A 26627-nucleotide genomic window follows, 5' to 3' on the forward strand; every position below is an offset into this window, starting at 1 on the left:
GCGCTCTGCCCACGGCTCCCTGCTCCCCCTGCGCTCTGCCCACGGCTCCCTGCTCCCCCTGCGCTGTGCCCACGGCTCCCCGCTCCCCCTGCGCTGTGCCCACGGCTCCCTGCTCTCCCTGCGCTCTGGTGCCCCAGTCCTCAGTCCTCCGGGTGGAGCTGGGAAAGGCGCTCTGGGCACAGTGGCCTTGCCGGGTGCAGCCAGGAGACAGCGCCGGGGACAGCGTTTCTTTACATCACACGGAAACTTGGTAAAAGGGTGAGAATGCCTCCGACATTAATTACCGAGGACTCACCCGGTTACGTGGGTGGGATGATGGCGCCGCCTGGGCGGGAGCAGCCTCTGGTCACACCCTGAGCGGGTGCGCACCCCACACAGAGGAGGGAGCAGCGCACAAGAGGCCGGATTCAAGCGTGGCCGGTGTGGCTCAGTGGTTGAACATCGACCCATGAACCAGGAGGTCAGCATTGGATTCCCGGTCAGGGCACAGGCCCGGGTTGCAGGCTCGATCCCCAGTAGGGGGCGTGCAGGAGGCAGCCGATCCATGATTCTCTCTCATCACTGATGTTTCTCTCTCTCTCTCTCCCTCTCCCTTCCTCTCTGAAGTCAATAAAAATATCTTTTTAAAAAGAGAGAGACTGGATTCAATGGTAAGTCAGCTCCATCCAACCCTCTCCCCCCCGCCCCCCGCACCTGCTCCCCTCTGTGCTCACCCCTGCGTGGCTTTGCTGCAGACCCAGCCTGTGCCGGGCGGAGGAGGGGTTCACGCAGCCCACTGTGGACTTGGCTCCTGTGAGCCTGCGGGTGGAAAGGTGTAGAAGGACAGGCAAAGCGGCGCTGTGAGTGACCTGTGGGCTCCCCTTCTCCTTATCTGATCGGTTCCCTAAGTAACTCACCAGGGATTTCAACATCGCTTCTCCTTGGCACCAGTCTTCTTACCCTCCCTGCCTCGCACCGGCTGCCCTCTTGCTCGGGGCACGGAGACCTGGTCTTGAAATGGAGTCCAATCCGGGGCGCAGGTGCATAACATCTAGTGAGCGGCCGTCAGGACCGCCCCGGGTCCCGGGGAGCGCAGGCAGGTTTTGGGACCTTGGTCACTTTTTAACTCACCCACCCCCACGCACTTCCGGCCAAGGACAGACGGCAGGGGAAGTGTGGGGACCCCTGCCCCTCAGGTTCCGACTCATCCTGCACTGGCTGCTGACCCTGAGGAAGCCCCGAGGGCTCTGATCCTCAGTGTCCTTGTCTGTGAACTGGGAGCACTCACACCCACCCTGCGGGATGCTCTGTGGGTCAGGGGCACTCACACCCACCCCGCGGGATGCCCCATGGGTCAGGGGCACTCACACCCGCCCCGCGGGATGCCCCATGGGTCAAGGGCACTCACACCCGCCCCGCGGGATGCCCCATGGGTCAGGGGCACTCACACCCACCCCACGGGATGCCCGACAGGTCAGGGGCACTCACACCCGCCCCGCGGGATGCTCTGTGGGTCAGGGGGACTCACACCCACCCCGCGGGATGCCCTGTGGGTCAGGGGGACTCACACCCACCCCACGGGATGCCCGACAGGTCAGGGGCACTCACACCCGCCCCGCGGGATGCTCTGTGGGTCAGGGGGACTCACACCCACCCCGCGGGATGCCCCATGGGTCAGGGGCACTCACACCCGCCCCGCGGGATGCTCTGTGGGTCAGGGGGACTCACACCCACCCCGCGGGATGCTCTGTGGGTCAGGGGGACTCACACCCACCCCCGCGGGATGCTCTAGGGTCAGGGGCACTCACACCCGCCCCGCGGGATGCCCCATGGGTCAGGGGCACTCACACCCACTCCTCGGGATGTTCTAGGGTCAGGGGCACTCACACCCGCCCCACGGGATGCTCTGTGGGTCAGGGGGACTCACACCCACCCCGCGGGATGCTCTAGGGTCAGGGGCACTCACACCCGCCCCGCGGGATGCTCTGTGGGTCAGGGGGACTCACACCCACCCCGCGGGATGCTCTAGGGTCAGGGGCACTCACACCCACCCCGCGGGATGCTCTAGGGTCAGGGGCACTCACACCCACCCCGCGGGATGCTCTAGGGTCAGGGGCACTCACACCCGCCCCGCGGGATGCTCTGTGGGTCAGGGGGACTCACACCCACCCCGCGGGATGCTCTAGGGTCAGGGGCACTCACACCCACCCCGCGGGATGCTCTAGGGTCAGGGGCACTCACACCCGCCCCGCGGGATGCTCTGTGGGTCAGGGGGACTCACACTTACCCCGAGGGATGCTCTGTGGGTCAGGAGCACTCACACCCACCGCGCGGGATGTTCTAGGGTCAGGGGGACTCACACCCACCCCGCGGGATGCCCCATGGGTCAGGGGCACTCACACCCACACCCCCCGGTGCTCAGAGGGCTGGGCCTCGCCGCAGAGGTGCAGACAGCGGCTTTAGCGCAGTCACGTCTCATGGAGTTCCGGCATCCTTTGAAGAAAAGTGTGAGAGACAATGATAATTTGCGGCTAACAAGAGACTGACCAGAACATGAAAAGAAAAGAGAAATGAGATGCCCACAGGAGTTATTGGAAAACTCTCTTATTCCTGGGAATCTCGACAGAGCAGGCTTTTGGGGGGCTTTTGAGGTCTGGGGTCCCCGGTGTTTCTGGCCTGTCACTTCCCCAGCACCTGTCACTTCCCCAGCACCCAGCACCCAGGAAGAAACCCCTGCCCGTGTCACTCTTTGGGGTTCCCAGCCAGTGTGCCTCCTCCCCCCTGTCCAGGCATCTGTGGTCACTTCATGTACAGTTTCCAGGGTGTTCAGTCGGACCCGGTGGGAAGAATAGGAAAAGTACATCTACTCCAAACAGCAAGTGGGGGGTAAAGGTATGCGTTTCTTGCTTGACATTGCCTTATCTTTTTACTGGTTGGGGTTACTTATCTGCCCTTTATTTTATTAAAAATGTTTTCATTTTCATTGGAAAATTTTCCTGCATCTAGAGAGCTACTGAGCAACGAACTGGAAAGCGTCTCAAATGCAAGGCCACACCCATCTGTGCCACACCCACCTGTGCCACACCCATCTGGCCATCATCCGGCCTCTTCGCCCGCACACCTTCCGATGGCTACAGAAACGAGCCAGCGCTCCCCGAGACCGGCACTTTCCATCTGTGATGCGTTGGTACCTCGGAAGCAGAGACCCCTGCCCACTGCTGCCTGCCTGCCCTCGGCCTTGGCAAAGGCCACCCGGGGCCTGACGGGGCCCCACGGGCACCCTGCTTCTTGCTTTTATTATTATTTTATTATTTTTTGGTTAATCCTCACCCAAGGATATTTTTCCATTGATTTTTAGAGAGAGTGGAAGGGCGAGGGAGACACACAGAGAAACATGGATGTGAGAGAGACACATCAATTGGTTACCTCCTGCATGCACCCCGACCAGGACCAAGGTACGTGCCCTTGACCGGAATCGAACCTGGGACCCTTCCATCCGCAGGCCGACACTCTATCCACTGGGCCAAACCGGTTAGGGCTGCTTCTTGCTTTTCTAAGCTGGCGTGGCTCAGTGGTTGAGCGAGGACCTATGAACCAGGAGGTCAGAGTTCGATTCCCAGTCAGGGCACATGCCCTGGTGCCAGGCTGGATCCCCAGTGCGGGGGGAGAGGGGGCGTGCAGGAGGCAGCCGATCAATGATTCTCTCTCATCATTGATGTTTCTGTCTCTGTCTCCCTCTCCCTTCCTCTCTGAAGTCAATAAAAACATATTTTTTAAAAAAGTAGAACCAGAAAACCCACACGAGCCACCACAGCGCGGAGCCAGGGCCCATGCACTGTTTGTAGCAGGAGCCCGGGGCAGAGTCCGCAGACCTCCTTCCTGCCGACCAGGCTCTGCCCCGAGTCCAGGGCTCACGTGGCACCAGGCGAGCAAGCCGTGCACCTCCCAGCCCTGCAGGGAAGAGGCCGAGTGGGGAGATACGAGAGCATTACTTCCCCGGACATGAGGTTACTGGGGAAAGATTAACAGGTCTGTGGTGTGCGTGCACTCGGATTTCTCACCCCGGGACACAGAGCGCGGATTGTTTGTGGTGCCCGTAGGAGGCAGTGACAAACGGGGGGAGTGATGCTGCAATCCACACATCTGGCCGTTACTTGCTCGGGGCACGTCAGGGGAGTGGTCAGAGGAGCAGCGGGACCAGCACCCGGCAGAGCAGGCCCGGCTGGAGGCTGCAGGCAGGTCTGCGCAGAGCGGCTCTCTCCCAAGTGAGCTCACGCTCACACTTGGACTTTTGGTCCGAGCTGTGCTGAGCTGGCCGCAGCCTGGCCGGGACGTTCACGGCCACCCGGGAAGCACTTCGGACCCCTCCTGCCCGCAGCAGCAATGCCCACGGTGGACGACGTGCTCGCGCACGTCGGGGAATTCGACTTCTTCCAGAAGCAAACGTTTCTCCTCCTCGCCCTGCTCTCGGCGGCGTTCCCCCCCATCTACGTGGGCATCGTGTTCCTGGGCTTCACCCCCGAGCACCGCTGCCGGAGCCCGGACGTGGCCCCGCTGAGCCGGCGCTGCGGCTGGAGCCCGGCCGAGGAGCTGAACTTCACGGTGCCCGGCCCGGGGCCCGCGGGCGAGGCCTTCCCCCGCCAGTGCCTCAGCTACGAGGTGGACTGGAACCGGAGCGACCTGGGCTGCGTGGACCCGCTGGCCGGCCTGGCCGCCAACAGGAGCCTCCTGCCGCTGGGCCCCTGCGGGCACGGCTGGGTGTACGACACGCCCGGCTCCTCCATCGTGACCGAGGTGAGTGAGGCAGGACTTAAACCGACAGCAAATAGCACAATAAACGGATGATCGAAAATAGACCCAGAGTCATAGAAGCATGGACAGACTGTTGAGCCTCAGAGGGAAGGCAGGGGAGGGTGGGTGGGAAGAGATCAACCAATGATCTTGTATGCATCTATGCATCACCCGTGGACACAGACAATGGGGGGGTGGGGGGGGTGACGAGAGTGTGCTGGAAGAGGTTAATGGGGGAAAAGGAGGACCTATGGTATACTTTCAACAATAAAGATTAAAAATTTTAAAAATAGTGTAGCTTTTCTTATGGAAGAAGCCAATAAGGCTCACGCATGCTCTTTGGACTCAGGGTGTCTTAGAAAACCTGAGTTTCTGACAAAAACATGCAGCCTCTTATTTGTCTGGAGTGTGAGTGGATTAGCTAAAACCCGGTCAAATTCAATCGTGATTCTCATTTATGCAACTCCCAACAGTAAGAAACAAGCAAAAGCCCATGAGAATTCCCGGAAATAATACCAGGGAAGGGAAAGATTCAAGCCTCCTGTTTCTCTGGCAGCCCTGCCTCCCCCTCCGGGCTCCCCACACTCAGCGGGTCCCCGAGAGCCTGCGGGCCCACCTGAGCGGTGCCCGTGGCTCCATGCACTGCGCTCCTGCTGGCTAGCTGGGGTGGGAGCTTATGCTACGGTTCCCTTACGTTATTAAAAACCAGAGGCAACGTTAGCATCTAATGGCAAAAGCTCATTTCAATAAATATTAAAACAAAAAATAGAGATGTGCTTTTCCTAGAGGCAAAGCAAAATGGGGGAGGGGCAATTATTCTGAGAACACGGAGCATGCCGGCTGCCTGGCTCCATGGAAAGCTGCGTGGCTCCTGTGAAGACAGTCAGCCCGAGGGGCCCTTTTTAAGGACCTCAGATGGTCTGGGAGTCGCATGAAATGCTGACAATCACAGAGTTAGCCCCACACAACGCTGAGGCTTTACAGCGTGGCTACACTCACCCCTTCCCTCAGAAATGGGAAAACGGAGGCCCCGAGCCAGGAAGGGTTCCGCCCGAGGCCACAGCGGGAGAGGGTGAGCCGCCAGCCCTGAACGGGATCGCCTGACCTCCAGGCCGGCACCTGTCCCTCCGTCCACACCGCCTCTGGTTCCAGATAGAGCAAATGTCACAGCCTTCGCCAGACGCTCCCAGTCCCCCAGACATCAGCAGGGGTGGGGAACGTCCGGCCCGGGGGCCGTATCACTTGGTCTGGGTCTGCCAGGGCATCAGGGGTGAGTTCTAATTACATGTTTGACCAAATATAGCAGGCTAATTTCTAAGTTGATTTTAATTTTGTATGGCCCGCGAATGATGTTATAAATATCCAAATGGGCCCTAGCTGGTTTGGCTCAGTGGATAGAGCGTCGGCCTGTGGACTGAAGGGTTCCATGGTTCGATTCCAGTCAAGGGCACATGCCCGGGTCGTGGGCTAAATAAATAAATAAATAAATATCCAAATGGCCCTTGGCAGAAAAAAAGTGCGCCCCCCCCAACCACGCACCTCCTCCACCCCCCGGCCTTAAAGAGACAGTAAAGAGACGAGGAACCACCCAACCTTCTCCAGACAGCTTCTGTGTGCTGCTCACACACCTATTTGCTTCCGGGTACTAAAATTAGAAAGGGGACTTGTTCTGTGCAGAAACGAAGTAACTACCCAATCTCAGCTGATGCAGCCAACAACAGAGTTTAGCCCAACGACCTCCTGCCAGGCGGGATGCTAGACAGATGGCGGGGCAAAGCTTTTGGCTGCGGGGAGAAAATTAACACAATGGCAAGGAAACACGGGTTACTGCCTCCCGGCCCAGGGGTTCCATGCCAGGGACAGAGGGTGGCTCCCCAGGCGAGGCGGCTCTGACCGGTTCTGTTTCTCTCCCTCCGGACGCGGGACCCCGCCGGCCCCTCGGCAGTTTAACCTGGTGTGTGCCCACTCCTGGATGCTGGACCTGGTTCAGGCGGCCGTGAACGTGGGGTTTTTCCTCGGTTCTGTGGGGATCGGCTACGTCGCCGACAGGTGAGTGCCACAGGCTCCGGGAGCGTGGGCTCAGCCGTCCCTGCCGGAATGCCGGCGTCTCAACGTCCACGGACTGCAGGAGCCTCCTGGCACACGCCGGGCCGCCTCAGCTCCCTCTGCCGGAGATAAGCCTGGCCGAGTGTTACCCCGTCCTCCGGGTCCTGGGAGAGGGCTCAGGACTCGGCTGTGGTGGGTCCTCCAGGTCCTGGGAGAGGGCTCAGGACTCGGCAGTGGTGGGTCCTGGGAGAGGGCTCAGGACTCGGCAGTGGTGGGTCCTGGGAGAGGGCTCAGGACTCGGCAGTGGTGGGTCCTCCAGGTCCTGGGAGAGGGCTCAGGACTCGGCAGTGGTGGGTCCTGGGAGAGGGCTCAGGACTCGGCAGTGGTGGGTCCTGGGAGAGGGCTCAGGACTCGGCAGTGGTGGGTCCTGGGAGAGGGCTCAGGACTCGGCAGTGGTGGGTCCTCGGAGAGGGCTCAGGATCGGCAGTGGTGGGTCCTCCAGGTCCTGGGAGAGGGCTCAGGATCGGCAGTGGTGGGTCCTCCAGGTCCTGGGAGAGGGCTCAGGACTCGGCAGTGGTTCTGCCCAGGGCCCATGCAGAAGCCGAGGGTGGCAGGGAGGGTGATAGATGGTTTGGCCCAAGTCCTTCTTCCTCCTCCCCATCCAGCCGGTCCTGAGCCTCCGGCCCCCGGCTCCGTGGTCCTCTGCCTGCCTGTCCTGTGCCCACATGGGCGCACGCGGCCCCGACGGCCGGACTCCTGACTCAGGGCCCAGGGCCGGAGGCGGTTACGGGCATGGAGCCTAGGGCGGCGTGGGGTGAGAGGGAGGCGGGTTGGTCTACACGGAGAGGACAGCTCTCCACCGCCACCGCGTCGGAGTCGCTGGAGAGAGACGAGGAGCCGCCGTGGGGGGGACGTCCGCAGGTGGTCCCCTCAATGTCCTATGTCTTCAGTGCTACCGTCCCGTGACTGCCAGCTCCCCCAGAACTGTTATGTACCCATCATTAGGGAACCCCAGATGCACTGCGCTGAAAGCTCCTTACAACATGGATCTCTGCTCTGTTGGTGGCCAGTTCGGTGTTTTCAGGAATCCTCAAAGGACAAGGAACAGAAAAATTTGCTTTATACTCGATAAGCACTTTAGATCGCTTGGCCATCAGGGCTAACGATTTAATACTCACCAGGCCTGCTGTTCACAGTGTTTTCCCATGTTTTCCATGTGCCAGCCACTCTGCTCAACATTTTGGACATCATTAGTTACCTAGTGAGACAGAGATTTAGAAATATATCTAAGTTATATAATTACATAGTTTTATATAAACATGCAATCCTATCTTATAATAGACAAATATGCAAATTGACCATACCTCCGACACACCCACAAGCCACGCCCACCATCCAATCAGAGCGAGTATGCAAATTAACCCAAACCAAGATGGCTACAGCCACAGAGAGCAAGGTTTCCCAGGTAACAGAGTAAGCCAAGCTTTCCATAGCCGTTGCAGGCCTAAGCCTCCACTCAAGCTACAAAGTTTCAATTATAGAAGGTAAACAAATTCAAACAAATGGCGGCAGAATGGAGCTTGAGAGAGCAGGCCAGGGTTGCCGCCAGCAACAGGGGAAGCAAAGCTTTATGCACACCCTGGCTGGGCCCACCCGCTTAAGGCAACAAAGTTTCAATTATAACCCCAACACAAATAGCTGTGGGCCTCGGAGGGAGCCCCAGGCTTGGCTCTGCTCCAGGCTACAAAGTTTCAATTGTAGAAGGAAAATAAATTCCAGATACCAGGGCCTCCACTTGCGTTGCCAGGGGACGTGGCCCACCTGCAAACCACCACAGGCCCCTCGCTCAGGCCACCCCACGCCCCAAGGGAACCCCACCCTGATCGGGGACACCCTTCAGGGCAAACCAGCTGGCCCCCACCCCTGTCCAGGCCTCTATCCTATCTAATAAAAGAGTAATATGCAGATTGATCATCACTGCAACACACAATATAGCTGCCCCCATGTGGTCAAAGATCCTGCCCCCATGTGGACACAAGATGGCCACCACAAGATGGCCTGCAAGGGAGGGCAGTTGGAGGTGATGAACACCGCAGGAGAGGGCAGTTAGGGGTGACCAGGCCGGCAGAGGAGGGAAGTTGGGGGCAAACAGGCTGGCAGCAGAGTGGTTAGGGGGTGATCAGGCTGGCAGGCAGAAGCGGTTAGGGGCAATCAGGAAGGCAGGCAGGCAAGCAGTTGGGAGCCAGCAGTCCTGGATTGTGAGAGGGATGTCCCAGATTGGAGAGGGTACAGGCTGGGCTGAGGGACAACCCCCCTCCGTGCACGAATTTCGTGCACCGGGCCTCTAGTTTTATATAAATATATACTACATAATGTTATATGAATATACAATTATTATCATACTAGAGGCCCTCGCAGCCCTGGCTGCCTCGAAGCCCCGTGGCCCCGCCCCTGACCACTGGTCATTCCAGAAAATTATTCCGCTGTCCGGTCTAATTAGCGTGTTCGCTCTTTATTATATAGGATAACAAAATACAATATATGTTTAATTCTGAAATAAATGGTAAAGTAAATATGCTTTATGCTATATTTACTATCCCAACTATATCTAGGATCTAGATAAACCCAGCCTTGTGAATACACTATTAAATGTAAATGGGCCATTTTCTCTGATTATATTATATTGTCAGGCTGTATTAAAACTTGCATCATGTTAAACTGAAGGATGGCTTCATCTATCCCACTCCCAGGGGCATCTGCATGTTCAAAGCTGTGCCCACTCTGGTAGCAGGAGGGGAGAGGGGGGAGGGAGAGGGAGGGAGGGGAGGGGGAGGGAGGGAGGGAAGGTGTTGAGAGGCTGGGCCGCCAGCAGCCCCGTCCACCACACCACTTCTGGGACTATCTGCTCAGCTCCCTTCCAAGGCTGCTCCTGGGACTCTAGGGAGCCTTGTGAGGCAAAGAGGAAGGTCGCTTGCTCTTATGTTTATTGCCTCGGAGCTGAGGATGGCTGTTTGGAGATGACCCCTGAAGTCAGGAGAGACACACTGAGGGAGGGGCGGGTCCAGAGTCCCCTGTGCTCACCCAGCCGTGGCCCTCCCGCTGGCTCCGGGCCCCCTCTCCACCCCCTCCCTCACTGGAAAGTGCAGACTCTGACACTCGCCCGGACAGAAGGGAGCAGAGAGGGGGCTGCGCCCGCCTCGCGCTGGTTAAGTAGCTGTTAATGATTCTCCTCCAACAAAGAAGGAGACGGTCCCAACGTTCTCCTGTCAGTGCGTTCCTGGTTGATCATCCCCGTCCAGCATCACCGCCTTCATGGCCTCTTCACATCCCGGGGAGAGCTGGTCGCTCACTGCTCTCCCTCCCGATGCTGGTCCTTCCCTACCGCTGGGTCTTTTTCTTTTCTTTTCTTTTCTTAAATTGTCTGAAGCTCTGTTGGTTTTGCCTCTTTTTCTGTTCTCTTTGTGTGTGCACATGAGAGTGTGTGATAAGATAACCACCCAGGGCTCAAAAAAAGGCAATTTATATTTTGCATACTTAATACCTACTTCTGAACAGTTTTCAGATTTATACAAGAATCTCATGGAAATCTCTTTTATGCTACAGAATAAACCAACATTAAGTAGATTGTTTTCTGTGAGAGTTTTAAAGAATATGACCCGACAGATAATTACAGTGTCTTTTCAAAGGAAACGGGCGGGGGGGGGGGGGGCAGATTATGAAAAAGTTGTAAATAAGAATACTGAGTCTGACACCAAGTCAACTTTCTGGAGGTCAGCTTTGCAAATGGAAAGTAGGAAGGAAAGAAAAGGAGAGGGGGAGGGGAGGGAGGGAGGGAGGAAGGGAAAGGAAGAAGGATGGAAGTTAGGGAACTTGAAAATAAACTTTCTATTAGATATGTAATTGGTTTCATCACCCACAACCTCCTGAAGAATGATTTTGAGGATCACCTGACCCCAAAAAGGAATCTCTCACCAAGTCCAGGTTTTCTGTTCCAACCATCAGTAATTACAAGTGCTGCATAGAGCGGCATGCTATCCGTGTTGGACAACTGGCTCTGAGGGGAAAGGCCCCGATTTGTAGCACTTGCTGATTCCCGTGGTGTAAATCCTCCCACGTGGTCCATTGCAAGCTACCGAGCTGAGGCCACTGAGCACCGGGTTGGCTGGAGCCAGGCACCATCCTGTGTGCTCCCGCTGTGCACACAACAGAAAGACACAAATCAGCTCATGAGCATCTATAATGGTCAAACACGGTGACATACCTGGGAATGGATACGTTTGACATACTTATTACACGCGCTTTTAAATGAAATTTACCTAATTATAAGCATATAATTTAACTCTGAGGACTGTTTAACCATTAGCTCACAGCGTGTCTGAAAATAAAACAATAAGCTCTCAGGAGCCAGGGCCTCCCAGAATGGAGGGAACTCGCTCAAAGCAGAATCAAGGTCCCCGTGGGTCCCAGGCAACTTACCCAACCACGTGGATGCTTCCAAGTCGAGGTCTCCTACGTGCCAGTCGCCGTGCTGGGCACCCCCACATCTCGTATTTCCGTTAGGGTCAGGACAGCCTTCAAAAGGAGATCTGAGGCCCCGGCCGGTAGCTCAGTTGGTTGGAACGTCGTCCCAATACACCAAGGTTGCAGGTTCGATCCTGGTCAGGGCACATACAAAAATCATCCAATGAACGCATAAACCATCATCCAATGAACGCATAAACCATCATCCAATGAATGCATAAACAATGATCCAATGAATGCATAAACCATCATCCAATGAACGCATAAACCATCATCCAATGAATGCATAAACCATCATCCAATGAATGCATAAACCATCATCCAATGAACACATAAACAATGATCCAATGAACACATACACAATGATCCAATGAACGCATAAACCATCATCCAATGAACGCATAAACCATCATCCAATGAATGCATAAACCATCATCCAATGAATGCATAAACCATCATCCAATGAACACATAAACAATGATCCAATGAACGCATAAACCATCATCCAATGAACGCATAAACCATCATCCAATGAATGCATAAACCATCATCCAATGAATGCATAAACCATCATCCAATGAACACATAAACAATGATCCAATGAACGCATAAACCATCATCCAATGAACGCATAAACAATGATCCAATGAACGCATAAATAAGTGGGACAACAAATTGCTGTTTCTCCCTTTCTTTGTGTCCGGGGTCGGGGGGGGGGGGGGGAGATTTGATCATTCCCAGTTTTGCAGAGGAGCACCCTGAGGCTCAGTGAAATGAAAGCCGTGCTTCCCCAATGTTAATGCACAGATGAGCCCCCGGGGACCCTGTGAGAATTTAGACGCTGGAAGAATAACCCTGGCCCTCAAACCCTCACAGCGTGGGACTGAGCGGTGCCCTGGTCCTGCCGGGGCTACTGTGCCCAAAGTGCATGCAGAGTCACAGAGGGAAGGTCTGGACCAGGACCGACCCGAGTCGGGCTCGCGTCCATCATTCAGAAGTTAGATCTCCGTGACTTCCGTGACTTCCCACAGCCTCCGTGCACCTAACCGCAGTCTCTCCCCTCTCCGTGTCTGCTCCTCGCAGGTTCGGCCGAAAGCCCTGCCTCTTGCTTACCATCCTCGTCAACGCCACGTCGGGAGTTCTCATGGCCGTTGCCCCGACCTACCCCTGGGTGTTACTGTTCCGCCTGGTGCAAGGGCTGGTCAGCAAGGTGGGCTGGCTGATCGGCTACATCCTGAGTAAGATGCTGGGGCTGCAGCGGGGGAGCTCAGGGTCGGCGCTGCCAGCATGCAGGCGGGTGGGGAGGTGGCAGGCGGGTGGGGGGTGGCAGGCAGGTGGGGAGATGGCAGGCACGTGGACTCGCCTTCCCGGCGGTGTCCAGAGGTGTGTCTTTTCTGCGTCAAGAATTCCTAAACTCCTTTCAATCCGCTCAGTGTGCATTCCTCTGGTAGAGAGCACAATGGCGTCAGCAGCGAGGGCCAACATCGCGCCATCCAGGTTCCTACGTAACTCCTCGGGAATCTGTGTCTTCTGTCCCCTGCGGTAGGACGTGGAGAGAACACCGAGCCTGCAAGGCCTAGCCATGAAAGGCCAATGCGGAGAAAGACGTTAGATTCAGGAGGGACTTGAATACTTTGCATAAAGCCCTTCCAGCAAAGCACAGTTAGCCCCGACGTACACACGAGGAGGCTGAGAACACGGTGCTTGGCCAGTCCAGGCTCCTCAGCCCGGTGCAGGGCCGGAGGTCATTTCCATCCTGCTCACTAGCAGCCAGACGTAGGCTTCAGCGCCATGGGGGGCAGGAGGAGGCTTGGATGCTAACAGCACAGCCTCTTCGAAGCAGCATCAGAACAAAATGCCCATCAGCAGACCCTGGGCATTGCTTTCCCTTCAGCGGCCTTCGAACAGCAGCCAGACAGAGGGAGAGGGACTTGACATTGAAATAACGATAGCAACGCTCTCATGCCGCACGAGGGAACTAGACTCTGTGCCTGAAACCCTACCTGGCCACGTGAATGTGGGGGGTCCTGGGAGATGAAGAAAGAATGGTGCGGGGTGCTATGGGCTGCCTGTCACGGCAGACACTAGTGACGTCTGGTCCACAGAGGAATTCATGTCCCCAGCTATCCGGGCGGCAGTGTGCTTGCTGGGACACATATGTGGAATTCAACTGTAGGAACTGAAACTGTTTCAGCCTCCACACCCCTCTTTCCCGTCCCTCGGCATGGCCCGTGGGAAGCTTCTGTGACCGACAGGCGTTCCTATTGAGGGAGCACTCGCTTCCCTCTGTTTAACTCTGTTGGAAAGTGCTTCTGGATCATTCACAGTCGTCGACAGAAACATTTCTAGGGTGCCTTTCTATTTGGTTCATAAAGGGTTGGAGGCTTCGACACAACTACCCAACATTCTAAACAGAAACTCTGTGGCAGGTGGAGTATCTCGAACTTCAATTCCAGGGCGTTTGCGATGTGGAAATAACTACTCCCTGAATCCTCGCAGCGAGAGTTCGCAGGCCGCCGTGACGTCGCGGGTGGCGTGGAGCTGGTTATTTAGCATGCGCGGGGGCGTGCTGGCCAACTGGCTCGTGGAAAACGAAAGCCATGATTTATAGTGTTTTCCAATCTCCGAGTTATAAATTCTCCCACCATGACAGATTTTTAAGGTGCCAGTGGGTTTAGCAACCAGCTCGCAAAATCCCAGGGAATTTAAACGTCGGTGTGTGGGAGCCGGGACCCGCTGACTCCGGGCAGGGGGGACCCCCCGCGAGCTGTTCAGGCCGTGTGCACACATTAACAGGAGGGACAGGAAAATGTTTAACTCGCGTAGGAGAGCGAGTTCCACGGAGGCATTCCTTTACATGAGAGCCATCCTCCACCGGAATTCCGTGCTGGACTCACGTATTCCAGTTTTGAATTATCACTGCCTCCGTTCCTCTACGTCAGAACTCCGCGTGGATCGGACACACAGTGGCCTCTATCCTTGAAATTATTCTGGAAATCAGACATGCAGCTCACCACCCCACCTAAGGTGGGATTATGAGGTTTGTACATGAACTGGCACCATAGCAATAATTCCAAAGCAGGCCTCAAAGAACATTTTAAAGTTGCGGCACTTTAAAGGAGCTGCATGGAAAGGTCTAGAATGTGGACGACGCTTTGAGGTTGGCATTCTGGGTTGGCGGGGGTCGGACAGCCAGCTGCCTGATGTCCTGGCTCGCTGACCGCGTGGCTCTCTCCGCAGTTACGGAGTTCGTGGGGCTGAGCTACCGGCGGACCGTGGGGATTTTCTACCAAGTCGCCTTCACCGTGGGGCTCCTGGCGCTCGCGGGGGCGGCCTACGCGCTCCCCCACTGGCGGTGGCTGCAGTTCGCGGTGACCCTGCCCAACTTCTGCTTCCTGCTCTATTACTGGTACGTCCGTCTGGAGCGAAAAGGAAATCGGTTGCCGTATTTTTTTCTACCTTCCCCGACGCGCACCATCCCTCTGCGTGCCATCCTTCACTCCTGCCCCCCCCCTGCCCCCCTGCAGGCCCGGCCCACCCCGTAGGCTTCCCTGGCGCTTGCTGGGTGTCCCTTGGCTGAGCGAGGTCCCTCACAGAAACCTGGTGTGGCCGTGGGGGGCAGGGCCCGGGGGGGGGGGGGGGGGTTCCCCTCCGCTCACGCACTGCTGACACTGGCCGGAACCCAGGTGCGTGCCCGAGTCCCCGAGGTGGCTGCTCTCCCAGAACAGACATGCCGAGGCCATGCAGGTGCTGAGGCACATCGCCAGGAAGAACGGCAAGGCCTTGCCCGCGGCGCTCCAGGTGAGCCGGCGCTGGGGGTGGGCGGGGGGGGGGAGCGCGAGACAGAGGACGGGAAAAGCCGCCATCAGAGGGCCCGCCACAGGCAACAGGGCCTTCCACGGGACCAGGAATCACGGTTCCCTGTCAGACATTTCAAACAGGGGAAGCACACTCACCTGCAGGGGAGGTGCCATCATCATAAATAGGGGACACACTCACCTGCAGGGGAGGCGCCATTGTCATAAATAGGGGGACACACTCACCTGCAGGGGAGGCGCCATCGTCATAAATAGGGGGACACACTCACCTGCAGGGGAGGCGCCATCGTCATAAATAGGGGAACACACTCACCTGCAGGGGAGACGCCATCGTCATAAATAGGGGGACACACTCACCTGCAGGGGAGGCGCCATCGTCATAAATAGGGGGACACACTCACCTGCAGGGGAGGCGCCATCGTCATAAATAGGGGGACACACTCACCTGCAGGGGAGGCGCCATCGTCATAAATAGGGGGACACACTCACCTGCAGGGGAGACGCCATCGTCATAAATAGGGGGACACACTCACCTGCAGGGGAGGCGCCATCGTCATAAATAGGGGAACACACTCACCTGCAGGGGAGGCGCTATCGTCATAAATAGGAGAACACACTCACCTGCAGGGGAGAGGCCATCGTCATAAATAGGGGGACACACTCACCTGCAAGGGAGACACCATCGTCATAAATAGGGGAGCGCCACTTATGTCTGTGCCTGGGTTACCCCTGGACTCCAGCTTCCTCTCCTGTGAAATGGGTGGACCCACAAACCCTACTCCAGGACCGCGGTACCGGTGGGAGGAGCCAGGCTGTGTGGAGGGCTGAGCCGGCCCTGCCTGACAGCACGCAGCAGGGCGGACCGCTGCTCCCTCCCGTGGGAGGCAGGGACACCACGCTCCACATGCCGATGTGCTCGCTGTGTCTAGTGCCTCAGACCCGAGGAGGAAGCCGGCGAGAAGCTGGACCCGTCGTTCCTTGACTTGGTGCGGACGCCTCAGATACGGAAGCACACCCTGATCCTGATGTACAACTGGTAGGCCTACGCTTCCCTTAACACCCTCCCGCCCGCCGGCGGGGCTCAGGGGCTGAGCGTCAACCTATGAGCTCGGTCTCGGTTCCATTCCCGGGCAGGGCACAGGCCCGGGTGTGGGCGCGATCCCCAGTGGGGGGCGTGCAGGAGGCAGCCCATCAGTGATTCTGTCTCATCACTGATGTTTCTCTCTCTCTCTCCCTCTCCCTTCCTCTCTGAAATCAACAAAAATATATTTTTAAGTAAAACAAATAAAATAAAATCCCTCTAAATTCTTCTAATCCCAATCATGCGCTTTGTGGAAGGGCAAAGGATACCTTCCAACACAGCCCAGTTCCACGGTTCGTGTCGACGTGGACAGCGAGGTGGGCCCGTGTACAGCGGTTTCCCTGACGTCACGCTTCTCGGGCAGATTTGGCATCAACGTCCAGTTCCAAAGCCCCAGTCAGCGCCTTCCCAGCCGTGGCTTCCCCTCGGATCGCCGGGGAGGCTTTTAGATATTGAGGCCAGAGCCCTCCCCGCCGGGGACGCTGTTGACTTAACCGAGAGAAGGGCTTGGTAACCACCCTTTTACAGCCCGCATGGAGGGCTCTCGCATAGCTCCGCCGATGCGGCTGCCGATCTCTCCCACGGTGCAGGGCCGGCAGGGAAAGGGCCTTTTCCCCGTCTCTTCTTCCTGGAGAAGTAACTTTTGAACAAGAATGAGCCACAGGAATGAGCCAGTGGCTCCGCCACGCAGGGACAGGGCCCGACGGCACCCACTGCTGCAGGTCGCTCTGCGGGCTGAGCGCCGCCCCGCACCACGCCCTCCTGCCAGAGCCCACGGGGTGACGCACACCAGCCGCCTGAAGAGCCACCGTCACTGGCACGGCGAAGCCCGTGGCATTAGTTACGCCCCTTCACAACAGTGCGTGAAACAACGCAGCCGTGAAATCTGGCCTCGTGCTTCTTCTTTCTTTAATTGAGTAATTGCGGCTCTTGCAAACTATCCTCGTAGTTCCCAGTAAGACAATGAACACTTTCCGTCAACAACCTAGAGACAGTGTCAAAATGTCATTGCGTGGCGGCGGGAGAAGTCATTAAGGAGGGAGCTGCGCCCGTGGGCCCTCGGCTTCCTAAAACGTGAAGGAAGCCGTCGGTCCTCTGCTCTCAGCATTAGGAGGCCCCAGAGAAGCCCCCACCACTGCGGGCCCGCCGCGTTTTACTAAGTAAATCCCGCTCCTGAGACGTGTCTTCCTGCCTTTCAGACGCGGCCAGGGGATGCTCTCCCAGGTTCTCCCTGTCCTGGTGCGGAGGCCACCGCAGGCCGCCACCTGGGTCAGATAGTGAAAACGCAGTGGATGTAAGGCTGTGGTCGGCAAACCACGGCTCTCAAGCCACATGCGGCTCTCTGGCCCCTTGAGTGTGGCTCTTCCACAAAATACCACGGCCTGGGCGAGTCTATTTTGAAGAAGTGGCGTTAGAAGAAGTTTAAGTTTAAAAAATTTGGCTCTCAAGAGAAATTTCAGTCGTTGTATTGTTGGTATTTGGCTCTGTTGACTAATGAGTTTGCCGACCACTGATGTAAGGAATAGGAATAATGAGATGACAAAGAAGGGGGACTTACGGCCAGCCCTGACTTTCCCAGGAGCCCCCCTTCCCGGGACGGCTCCCGCCGGCCCTGACCTGAGCTCTCCTCTCCGCCCAGGTTCACCAGCTCTGTCCTCTACCAGGGCCTCATCATGCACCTGGGCCTCGCAGGGAGCAACATCTACCTGGACTTCTTCTACTCGGCCCTGGTGGAGTTCCCCGCCGCCTTCCTCATCCTCCTCACCATCGACCGCGTCGGCCGCCGCTGGCCCTGGGCCGGAGCCAACATGGTGGCGGGGGCGGCCTGTCTGGCCTCGGTGTTTATCCCGGAAGGTAAGAGTCAGGCCGAGCGAGGGTCTTGCTGGCCAAGATCCTAGGAAGAGGGGTATCGCAGCCCTCTGACAGGAAGACCATGTAAGTTACCATCCAGATCGATGTGGAACGAACCCACTATCCAGGACCTTCATGACAAACACACGTGCCTTTAAGTACACTCGCACCGCCCGGCCGGCGTGGCCCAGTGGCTGAGCGTCAACCTGTGAACCAGGAGGTCAGGGTTCGGTTCCCAGTCAGGGCACAGGCCCAGGTTGCAGGCTCGATCCCCAATGTGGGGCGTGCAGGAGGCAGCCAATCAATGATTCTCTCTCATCCTTGATGTTTCTATCTCTCTCTCCCTCTCCCTTCCTCTCTGAAATCAATCTAAAATATATTTATATTTTTAAAAAGGACACTGGCACCCAATGGTTGCCTGCCGTAATATAATTCACCCGAGTGTTCTCTGATGGGTGGGAGGCCCGTGCTACAAGGCATCCGGCCACCGGGGCAGGGGGATGGGCTTTGGGTGAGGAGGCCCGGGGCTCAGTCTTACCCCGTACTTCCCAGACGCTATTTAGGCAACGCCCTTGACCTCCCACACCAGTGGTCGGCAAACTGAGGCTCGCGAGCCACATGCAGCTCACGAGCCGCGGTTTGCCGCTCTGCTGACTAAGTTTGCCGACCACTGGGATAGGGGCTTAATCACAAGGAACAACAACAGCCTGTAATTATTGGAATCGAGAGTCTAGGTCAGTGGTCGGCAAAGTCATTAGTCACCAGAGCCGCAGTTTGCCGACCACTGACCCACACCACCCTGCAGAACTAATGAGAAACCCTGAGGGGCTGCTGCCAGGGAGCAGGCCTCCAGCTCCTCTCTCTCCTCTCTAAACACCTTCTCAACGAGGGGGAGCAAAAGCCTGCCCCCCAGAGTCCTCCCGCAACGGGGAGCGATGGCGGGGCCTTCGGTTATCAGCAGCCACTCAGACTATGCCCCCCCGGCCCCCCCGCTGTTCCTTCGTGCGGCCTCTAGACGGAAGGCGGCGCCGTGGCCACGGGTGGGGTTCTGTGGTCATTCGTGACGGAGCTCTCAGGGAAAAGCGTGTTCGCGTTGCATCTGAGGTTAAATAAACAGACGTGAGCGTCGGCTGGCACCGCCTTGACGCTGGAGAACCAAGTTTGCTCTCTTGTCCCGCGCTGGGATGTGGCTGCCCACCCCACCCCCGCCGCACCCCGCACTGCTTAAAGCCGGGGGTGTGCACATGTGTGATGGCGTGCTTCCCCTCAGACCTGCAGGGGCTGAGAGTCACGGTCGCGTGCTTGGGTCGCATGGGGATCACCATGGCCTACGAGATGGTCTGCCTGGTCAACGCGGAGCTGTACCCCACGTTCATCCGGTGAGCAGCAGCCCCCCTGCATGCGGGGGTGTTTCCTGGCTAGAACCGCGGGGGCCAGCAGCAGGTGCCTCACTTAGGAAACGCAGGGTCGGGGGGGGGGAGCGTCTCCCCAGCAGGAGCCACGGCACAGCCCACGCCGGCAGCCGGGGTGGAACAGAACCTGCGAGACGAGAGGCCCTGATCGCCGGAGAGGGTTACCCCACAGCCCCGGGACCGGGACCGGGGCCGGAGCCACGCCAACGGGGCCGGAGAAACAGGGGCGCCAGGATGAGAGTGGACAGTGAAAATCACCCCCTTTACAGCTTCCAGAACGTTCAGACAACAAGTGTAACAGAACACAAACGGAATGTGTGCTGTGTGTGTGTGTGTGTGTGTGTGAGAGAGCGGGGAGTCCCGGAAACGCCGATTCCAGTTCACAGACGCCTCAGTGGTTGGGGCTGCCTCCGTGAGGGCGGGCTGGGGACACGGCTGCTCTGGGGGAAGGTCAAAGGTCAAACCCGCTCTCCGCCGCAGGAACCTCGGGGTCCTCGTCTGCTCCTCCATGTGTGACATTGGCGGCATCCTCGCGCCCTTCCTGGTGTACCGGCTCACCGGCGTCTGGCAGGAGCTCCCCCTGGTGATTTTCGGTAAGAAACCCTCAGAGGTGTCTTTGAATGGAGACCTATTTTCTAGGGGCCTCGTTTTTCGACCTCACAGTAGGTGCCTGTTAGGGACTAGTATGACTAGTAACTAGTAATACTACCAGCGTTGGTAAAACTAGTGCTAGTAACACCAGTGTGAGCAATGCGGTCAGCAGCGGCCACTGCTCCAGGTCGGGGCCATCCGGCCTCCTGCCCGCAGAGGCACAAGGTCAAGGTCGGACCTGGAGGCGAAGGGCGTTCCCTGCAGGAGCCCCGCTCTGCTCCGCCCTCCGCCCTCCGCCCTCCTAGGTCTCCCCGCCACAGGGCTCCCTCCCTCTGCCTCCGCGGCACCGCTTTGAGGTTTCCAGCCTAAAACATACAAATAAACATAACCTTAGCTCCCAACACTGGACTGGGAACTTAAAGACACAAAAACACTACAAGTTTGCTACCCACCCCACCCCCACCCCGACATATACAAAAAATTAGAGCTGGAGACAAAGCCAAAAAAGAACAGAAATGTGTGAAACACCTGAATTCGCCGAAATCCAAGACCCGAAGCCCTTGTGAATGCTGTGACACAGCAACCCTTTTAAAAGCAAGCGGTCGCTCCATTTGCCAGTAACGACCCAGGTTCCTGACTCAGTTCTCCTCGCCCAGTGCTTTCTGTTGGCAGCGTTCTGTTCTTGCCTTTCTTAGAATTGGTGTGTTGTTTTTTTCACAGTTATTTTCTAACTCTCAAGCATCTTAATATTATGGCAAGGTCCTCGCCTAGAATAAACTCGACTCAAATGTGAGTTGCCGCGTTTCATTTCCCTATAAGGCAGTGCAATCCAGCGGGGTTCGGGGTCAGCACAATATTTATGGCGGCGAGTGGGGCTGTCAGACGGCAGAGAAATGCGTCAGGAGAGGAAATGACAGACACGTTTTAAAGAATAAGGGAGCTCTAATTATAGCGCCAGGAGGTCCCCTTCCTTTTTTAATATGGTCTGATTGATTGCAGAGAGGAAGGGAGAGGGAGAGATAGAAACATCAATGATGAGAGAGAATCGCCCCCTGCACGCCCCCCACTGGGGATTGAGCCCGCAACCCAGGCATGTGCCCTGACCGAGAACCGCACTGTGACCTCCTGGTTCCTAGGTCAGAGCTCAACCACCAAGCCACGCCGGCGGGCGGAGGGTCCCCCCTCACTGTGGTTCCCGTCTGCCTGCCTTTCAGCTGCGGTTGGCGTGGTCGCCGGAGGGCTGGTGCTGCTGCTGCCGGAGACCAGGGGGCAGGCGCTGCCCGAGACGATCGCTGAGGTGGAGAACTTGCGGAGGTACGGAGCGGACACCCACGGGTGCTGCTTCCCGCGTGCTCTCGGCAGCTCTGCGGCCAGTTGGAAGGAAAGACGAGGGAGAGTCTAGACCTTACACCACCCAGGGAGATCAGTTCGCACAAAATCAGACTTGAGAATACAACAAAGGAGCCGTAAAGTAGGAAAGATACTACAGAACACCTCTGCTTTCCCAGGGCGGGAGGGCTTCGTACATATGGCCCGAACTCAGGGACCCACTTCAAAAAGATCCATCAGCTTGCCTGTGGGAACCCCTTTCACGTCCCGCGTGGTTCAGGGTTCCGGTTCAGGGTTCGGGCTCTGGAGAAGGCAGCACACAAATGAAAGAGACTAGAAAAGTATTAATTTGGGAATATTGGGGGCCAGGTGGGGCCCACCTCTAGTGGGAGGACTACGCCTTGCTTTGGCCTTGCCATCCTTTTATTCAAGTTTGGGGTACACCCATTGCCCTTAGGCAGGCAGTTCCAGGAACAGGCAGATGATCTTATCAGTGAGGATTTACATGATTATTTGGTGGGGAAGTTGCCTCAGTTCCCATTGTCTCAATTAGACCGGGAGTGGTTGGCTCTGACCTTTCAGAGCTTCAAGGTTGACCAGCCTTCCCGGTTCCTTGTCCACACCTTTCTAATTAGTGAGACAATGATGGGTTTCCGGCACTTGCCCTCGTAAACATTAAAATTCTGCTTTGAAAAACTACTCTACGCTTAAATAGTATGGCAAACTTAGAGAAAACAGGTACTCCTCCACAAAGGGTTAATTTCCCTGATGTGGAAAGAGCCCTAACAATTCATAAAAGCAACCACCCAACAGGAAAGCAAGAGCAAAGGATTTGAACAGGTAATTCTGCGAACACAAAAAATGGCTCTTAAATACACGGCGCTGTGCATGACCTCCTTACGAGTAAGGGAAGGGCAGACACCCCTGCCCGGATCTCCATGTGGATGGCTGATGATCGCACCGCGTGGGGACACGCGTGTCGGGAGGGAATGTGGAGACGGTGTCCTACATTCCAGATTGGAAACCTTTCTGAGGGGCGATAGGACAATAGGATAAAAATTCCCAAGGTACATGCCCTTTTACCCGGCAACGCCACACTTCCAGAATTTACATATGCAAAACATACGTGTGAGACTATGCTTTAAGGTAATTCTTCTTACTATAACAGAAGACTGGAAAGAACCCAAAGGCCTGTTGATTGGGAGACCAGTTACATAAATTATGGCACGTGATTCAACAGAATGTCATACGGCCATTAGAAAGGAAGCAGCAGCCCTGGCCGGGTGCTCTATGAGCCCCCAAGCTGGGCCTGTGCCCTGACCAGGAATCGAGCTGTGAGCTCCAGGTTCACAGAGCGACGCTCAACCCCTGAGCCACGCCGGCTGGGCTCAATGCGTACTTTTTGGCACTTTCTGGATTTTGAACCATACAAACCTATTTAAACAGTAAACTTTTTTAAAAATGTAAGAGAGATGTAGATGGCATACTTCCCACAAGCTTGTTTTGCGCTGTATGCTTCGATATTGTTGTTTATCTCATCCCGACGCCATCCGGGGCCCCCAGGGGCCGGTCTGTCCACTCTACAAGGCGTGCGCTTGAACACGTTCAGGGCGGAGCCGTCCGAGGAATCGCGGCGTCTGGGCTCCTAGAGCTGGGAGCGCAGAGTCGGACGCAGCCTTTGAATTCAGCCGGAGGCCGCACTGGCCGCCGCAGGACGCCAGCGTCCCGGCGCTGAGCTTGGCCCACATGCTAGCTGTTCAAGTGGGAAATTCCACATCCACTGGATTTCCAGCATCTGGGAACGTAAACAAACAAGCGGGGGATTGGGTAACGCTGAGAAGGCATTTCCTCTCGCTGACAACTTGCAGGCGCTGAGTGACGGCTCCACATTTTGGAGGGCATGCCCCCCCAGCCCCCCACATTCCCGCGTGCCCTGTTCCCTAGTGCCTGGTGCATTTGTACTTTCTGCCTGGTGCATGGAGACACTGCAGTTTGAGGTCCTGGATCCAGATGTCGGTGCCCCGTCCCCCGACCTCAGTGCAGTGTCCCGTGCACACGAGCACCCCTCCCCGCTTTGAGGACAGACTGCATCCTGTGCAATGTCCTATCCGAGGGCCTGCACGGAGCAGGTGCGCACCAGGTGGCCTGGAGTACGTGCTGAGCTCCTTCCACAGTGCTCCTCCCTCAGGTCCCGGGCCTTCCCCAGCCAGCCCGTCAGGAGGGAGGCGCGCCATCATCAGGAAAGGTCCTCGCATTGCCGTCCATGTGGCCTTAACCCCAAGCCTCGATTTCCTCATCTGGAAATGGGGACCTCCGTTCCTGGCCTGGGTTTCCGTAATGACTGGACGAGAAAGCCATGCAACATGCCCGGCACTCGGTCCATCCCTAATAACCGCTGTGATCATTCACAAAAGTCCTCACAGCTGCCCCCAGAACAGAACACATGGGCCTGGGGGCTCTATGGGAAACCGACTTTAAAATATGTTCTGCACAGTGTGAGGCGGAGCGTGCAGCTCAGTGATGTACACATACACCTGCACCCATCTCTAGGCCGCCACCAACAGGAACATGTCAAGAGAGCATGTCTGGGCGCAACAAAATGAAGAAAACAGCTGTCCTAGGAGAGTCAGCCACATCCTGGTAGTCACAAAGACAAGATGGTTCGGACATGGGCCATGCGAACAGATTTTTGAACAGATTTTTCACGTACCCAACTGTTGAAAAGTAAATGAACTTTGGTAAAAAATAATTCCCACATTCTCTTTGGAGAACTGATGATGATGGTGTCTAGGTTTTGTAATCTTCATTTTTAACTGGAAAAGATTCAACGTAGACATTTCCCACATTCCTGGTGACCGAGGAGAGGAGAGCACCTTAAAAAACGGCCTAGGCCCGTCTCCCTCTCACACGGAGATGCAGGAAGCAGTCCAGCCACGTGGCTGCTCGCCCAGCTCTGCACACGTCCTCAGTGAGAATCCCCACCTGGAGCTCACTGCACGACGCATGCGGGGCGAAGCCTGCCCCTGTCTTGTTGCGTTTATCTATCACCCCCGTGACTCTGGTATCCAGCCTCCTCATGATGTCTCTCCCCCATCTCCGACTCTGTTTTACAGACCAAGAAAACACAAGGAAAAGAAGATCTACCTCCAAGTCAAGAAACAAGACATCCCCCTAAACTGAGAGAGATCGGCTATGCACGCGCTTTGACGACACCAGGCTAGAATCAGAGTCCTGCTCTCACCGCAAAGCCCACACACGTCCCCCTTCCTTCTCTTCGAACCCCATGAACCCAGACCTACGACCGAGTGGAGTTGCTGCACGGCTGTGTCACAATCTACCTGTGGGACCAGATCCGGCAGCCCCCAGCCCCCTCTCCAGCTTTCCTCGGACAGTGGCCTTGGGTTTGCTGGGATTTTCATTCCCTCTCCGTACTTCTTTATTTTACCCCATTCTTCACATGGACATCAAATCAAGACACATAGAGGGGTGGTGAACCAGGGAAACAGAAAAGATCTAAAAAGCAATAAAATTGGGCGCAGAAAGCCTGTTTTTTTTTTCTTTTTTTTGGCAGTTGTATAACTTTATTCGACCATCAGCATTAGTTCTCGTCCACATTAACGGTCTGTAGATTTTTGAAAGTGGTGACAGGCACATAGGTGACCAAGGTAGACAGCTTGTTTGGTGAATCTTCATCCTCATTACGTTTTCTAGACAAACGTACCCGGATACGATATGGGACATTCCTTATTCCTTGGGCCCAGACAGCTTTGTTGAGCCTGGTGTCAATACGCACGTCTGGAGTCCCCATCTCCTTCATGGCAAATTTCCGGACCTCCTGAGTGCCCGAGGGGCAGGCCTCTTGAACCCCACGCCGTGGGTGCGCTTGTGGATGCTGATGGTGAGCTCCCTGGTCACCACCGCGCTGATAGCGGAGCGGCCCTTCTTCTTCTCGCCACCCTTCTTTGCGGGAGCCATCGTGCCCTGCAAGTTGGAAAGAAAGAGCCGAAAGCCTGTTTTCTTAAAGAAATAAAACAGCCAAAGCAATAGCAAGCTGTCCAGAATACATGCCAAGAGCTTTAGTTTTGGGGTATCGCATGTAAAGAAAGTTTAGAACACGTGGGTTGCTGTCTGAATTAGGACTTAAGGGAGCCCGAAGTACAAGGATCGGGATCGGCCACCTGAGCAGCCACCACGTCTGGATTTAGAGCGGACAGTGCCCACGTGTGCTCCTACGGGCCTCGGAAGCGTTCGACCGGGAGCCGCGTTCGTGTCGGCCTCCTTAAGCCACAGGAGACACCGTTCAGTCTGATAAAGATGTCTCGCCTAACCAATGCTTAAGTTCAACAGAGGGTTGGGGCATCCAAGGGGAGGGGTGTGGGATGGGAATGGGGGGATGAGGACAAATATGTGACACCTTAATCAATAAAGAAATTAAATAAATAAAAAAATAATAATAAAAAAAAAAAAAGATGTCTCTCCGTTGTTAGATTTAAAATAGTGCGCCCCTACTTTACCAAAGGAATATAGTAAGGAGGTTTTTAAAGCTAATCCTACATACAAGACCTATACTGAAAAACAGAACATTACCTCGGCTACCTCACCAACTCCTCAAAGGTCATTTTCAACAATTGTAGCTGTCTTTTCCCTTTGATTTATCTTCACGGATCTAAGTAACTTACTTTATGTTAACATTTACTGGTTTTTAAGTTTTAATTATCACCTATTAGCTCTTAAATATAAACTATGAAAAGTTAGCTCTCCTCACCTCTCCCTTCATCCCAACACACAACTTCTCTCTTCCCTTAACGCTTTGTTTGGTCCCGTTTTTATTAAATCAAATAGTCAACCTTCATTCACACCCTCATGCATGTCATTACTATCAAAGGCTGGGCCACCTGGTGAACTGGGGCTACACTCCTTCCTTCCCTCGACCCTCTGCCCTCCCGGGGCCTCGGTTACCACGGCTCGCTCTCTACATGTGCATGTTCACTTCCCCACCCCAGGCATAAGCCTCCCCCTCCCCCATGCACCCCAACACTCCCGGGGTGGTTCCTGCGCCTTCCTCCCGGAGACCTGCCCCGGAGCCTGCGGCCTCCTGCCCCACAGCCGGCGGTCCCCAGGCCGCTGCCCACCTGCTGCCGTGCGCTCCTTCCGCCCTCCCCCACATCAGCTCCAGCCTCTTTCTCGGGGCGAATCCCCTGTCCCCTA

The 26627-nt window shown here is 56.1% G+C and overlaps 1 protein-coding gene and 1 pseudogene across 2 annotated transcripts; one reads left to right on the forward strand and one right to left on the reverse strand.

Moving 5' to 3' along the window:
* Positions 1 to 4362: 4362 nt before the first annotated feature.
* Positions 4363 to 24599, forward strand: SLC22A2 (solute carrier family 22 member 2; the record flags this gene model as incomplete). Its single annotated transcript, XM_079780505.1, has 11 exons — positions 4363 to 4773; positions 6716 to 6819; positions 12421 to 12575; positions 14578 to 14746; positions 15024 to 15138; positions 16085 to 16191; positions 17876 to 18090; positions 19358 to 19466; positions 19980 to 20092; positions 21305 to 21404; positions 24533 to 24599. 11 exons carry the CDS (start codon positions 4363 to 4365, stop codon positions 24597 to 24599), a joined length of 1665 nt encoding a protein of 554 aa, XP_079636631.1.
* A 367-nt stretch (positions 24600 to 24966) lies between these two features.
* LOC307105070 (large ribosomal subunit protein eL31-like) lies at positions 24967 to 25394 on the reverse strand (annotated as a pseudogene). The gene has a single exon. The product of its transcript is annotated as a large ribosomal subunit protein eL31-like (transcript).
* Positions 25395 to 26627: the final 1233 nt, after the last annotated feature.

This window comes from Cnephaeus nilssonii, assembly GCF_951640355.1.
Source record: "Cnephaeus nilssonii genome assembly, chromosome: 9".
NCBI classification, from domain to species: Eukaryota; Metazoa; Chordata; class Mammalia; order Chiroptera; family Vespertilionidae; genus Cnephaeus; species Cnephaeus nilssonii.